Source organism: Balaenoptera acutorostrata, chromosome 15, assembly GCF_949987535.1.
Source record: "Balaenoptera acutorostrata chromosome 15, mBalAcu1.1, whole genome shotgun sequence".
Classification (NCBI taxonomy): domain Eukaryota; kingdom Metazoa; phylum Chordata; class Mammalia; order Artiodactyla; family Balaenopteridae; genus Balaenoptera; species Balaenoptera acutorostrata.
Window position 1 is genome coordinate 29869504 of NC_080078.1, and position 2881 is coordinate 29872384.

Here is a 2881-nt window from a genome sequence, read left to right on the forward strand (position 1 = left end):
CCGGTTTCCGAGGAACTGGGCTCGCAGCCGAGGCACCCCTCCCGCACCGCCAAAGGGTTCCTCCGAAGCCTGTGGTCAGGCCGCCGCTTCCTGGGAAGCCCACGCCAAGACCAGGGACAGCGACAGGCAGGGAAGGGTGCGGAGGCGGCCATCCAGAGGCTCCGAGACTACGTGGGCAGGGCAGTGGAGGGAGCAGTCCCGAGGGGTCCGAGGTGGGACCCCAGGGTCGGGTGGAGGTGTCTGGCTCCGGAGTAGAGGACACAGCTCTACCAGAGATGGGTGCTGAGACACCTGGAGGGGAAGAGGGGTGTGTCACGGTTAGTCCAGAGTATCCTAAAGGGCTTGCCTGCAGAAATCTGCGACCGAAGGTACGTGGGGGCAAAGTAGGGCCGCCAGTTCCGAAGGGGGCGTCTGAGAAGTGCCCAGGAGGTTGAGAGGTGGTGCTAGAGACCTTGACGGGGGGGGGGGGTCCTAGGACAGATGCGAGGCTAGGTCAGGGCGGGGGGCTTCCCCGGGTAGGGCTCCCTGATTCGTGGAAAAGGTCGAGCCGGCCTGGCCTCCGCGGCGCGCAGAAAAAGAAACCGAAAGTGGCGCGGAAGGGCGGGCCTGTAAGGGGTGGGGTCTGTAGGGGGAGGAGCCTTCGGCCGACCACGCCCCCAAGCCAGTTTAAAAGACTGGTGCAGGGGCGGGCGCGCAGCAGACAGAGCTGCGGCCGTGGCACCTGCACGGCTCCTGGCCCTGGAGCATGCGCGAGAGCAGCCCCGGAGACCCTAGCCGCCCCGCTTGCGGCGCCCCGCGCCCCGCCGCCAGGTGAGCGGGGCAGTGGGCTAGGAAGCGGGAGGGAGAGGGGAGGAAAGCACAGGACAGCCGGGTGTCTGGGCGGCCTCGGGGGCTGCGTGGTGGGGTCGCGGCCGCCACGCTCCTGGCCCCCTCTGGCCCCACCCTGGCCGACCCCGCGCGTGGGGTTCCCGCAGCGCAGCTTTTCTCCTGCCTTTCCCCAATTCGCCCGGACAAGGCGCCAATTCCCGGCCTGGCCAGGAGGCGGCGGTCGCGGGGCGGTGAGCCGAGGGCCGGTTGGCCGGAATCGGGGCAGGCTTCTCCCCGGCACCTCTCCACGCCCCCTTCTTGTACCCAAACTCGGAGCGACTCGGGGGCTGCACTCCGCTCCACCGAGCTCCCACCCGCCTTGAAGTGCTCCGCGAGCGGGGAAGCCCATTTTCTAGATGAGCCCACTGAGGCTCAAAGGGCCGCGCGGACTTGGTCTTGAGCCCTCGGCCCTTTAGGAGCGGCTCACCCCAGGGCCCCACCCCTCCCAAGTTGCCTCGCGGGCCCTCACCTGCCCAGCCCCACCCAGACTCCCTGCTCACAGCCTGTCTCCCTCATCAGCGCACCCCCGGACGCTATGGCCCACCCCTCCGGCCGGCCCCGCGTGTAGGATGGTAGCACACAACCAGGTGGCAGCCGACAATGCAATCTCCACGGCAGCAGAGCCCCGACGGCGGCCAGAGCCTTCCTCCTCCTCCTCCTCTTCTTCCTCCTCCTCGCCCGCTGCCCCGGCGCGCCCGCGGCCCTGCCCGGCTGCCCCGGCTCCGACCCCGGGCGACACGCACTTCCGCACGTTCCGCTCGCACGCCGAGTACCGGCGCATCACCCGGGCCAGCGCGCTCCTGGACGCCTGCGGCTTCTACTGGGGACCCCTGAGCGTGCACGGGGCGCACGAGCGGCTGCGCGCCGAGCCCGTGGGCACCTTTCTGGTGCGCGACAGCCGCCAGCGGAACTGCTTTTTCGCCCTCAGCGTGAAGATGGCCTCGGGCCCCACGAGCATCCGCGTGCACTTCCAGGCCGGCCGCTTCCACCTGGACGGCAGCCGCGAGAGCTTCGACTGCCTCTTCGAGCTGCTGGAGCACTACGTGGCGGCGCCGCCCCGCATGCTGGGGGCCCCGCTGCGCCAGCGCCGTGTGCGGCCGCTTCAGGAGCTGTGCCGCCAGCGCATTGTGGCCACCGTGGGCCGCGAGAACCTGGCGCGCATCCCCCTCAACCCCGTCCTCCGGGACTACTTGAGCTCCTTCCCCTTCCAGATCTGACCGGCCGCGCACGCAGCATTAACTGGGGCGCCTTATTATTTTCTATTATTATTATTTCCCTGGAACCACGTGGGTGCCCTCTCCGCCTGGGTTGGAGGGAGAGGGTGTAGGGGGCGAGGCGCCTTCTGCCCTGGGTTGGAGACAAGGCCGCAGACCCCTCCCCACCTCTTGGGGGGTGCCCCCTCCCGGTGCTCCCTCTGGGTCCCCCTGGTTGTCGTAGCAGCTTAACTTAATTGTATCTGGGGCCAGGACCTGAACTCGTACCTCCTACCTCTTCATGTTTACATATACCCAGTATCTTTGCACAAACCAGGGGTTGGGGGAGGGTCTCTGGCTTTATTTTTCTGCTGTGCAGAATCCTATTTTATATTTTTTACCACCAGTTTAGGTAATAAACTTTATTATGAAAGTTTTTTTTTTTTAAGAAAAAAGGTTTCTAGAGCGTGTGCTTTGGGCAAAGGTTTTCCATGGTTCTGAGTGGGTCCAGGTTCCTAAGACTGACCCGTGTGGCCGAAGATGGTGTATGGCCCGTGTTCTGTGGCTGGGAACCCTGCATGGCTCCACCCTCAGCTCTCAGGGGTAGACGAGCCGCTGGTCTAGGTTTGGTATTATGTGTAAAATGGCAGCTCATGTTTGAGCACTTAATGTGTGCCAGGCCCTGTTCTGTGCTTTACATGCTTAAATTTACTTAATCTATAAAGACAACCCTATGAAGCAAGGCTCTTATCCCCATTTTACAGAAGAGAAAACTGAGGTGGGGTAAATTTGCCTGTGGCCATTCTTTTTTTTTTTTTTTT

The 2881-nt window shown here is 64.1% G+C and overlaps 1 protein-coding gene across 1 annotated transcript; it reads left to right on the top strand.

The window, feature by feature from the left end:
* Positions 1-712: 712 nt before the first annotated feature.
* Positions 713-2455, top strand: SOCS1 (suppressor of cytokine signaling 1). Its single transcript, XM_057529591.1, has 2 exons — positions 713-810; positions 1387-2455. Exon 2 carries the CDS (start codon positions 1437-1439, stop codon positions 2082-2084), a length of 648 nt encoding a protein of 215 aa, XP_057385574.1. The 5' UTR covers positions 713-810; positions 1387-1436; the 3' UTR covers positions 2085-2455.
* The last annotated feature ends 426 nt before the right edge of the window (positions 2456-2881 follow it).

Bases quoted from the DNA above. Each gene is read 5' to 3' on its own strand.
- SOCS1 (XM_057529591.1), top strand. From the start codon at position 1,437: ATGGTAGCACACAACCAGGTGGCAGCCGACAATGCAATCTCCACGGCA.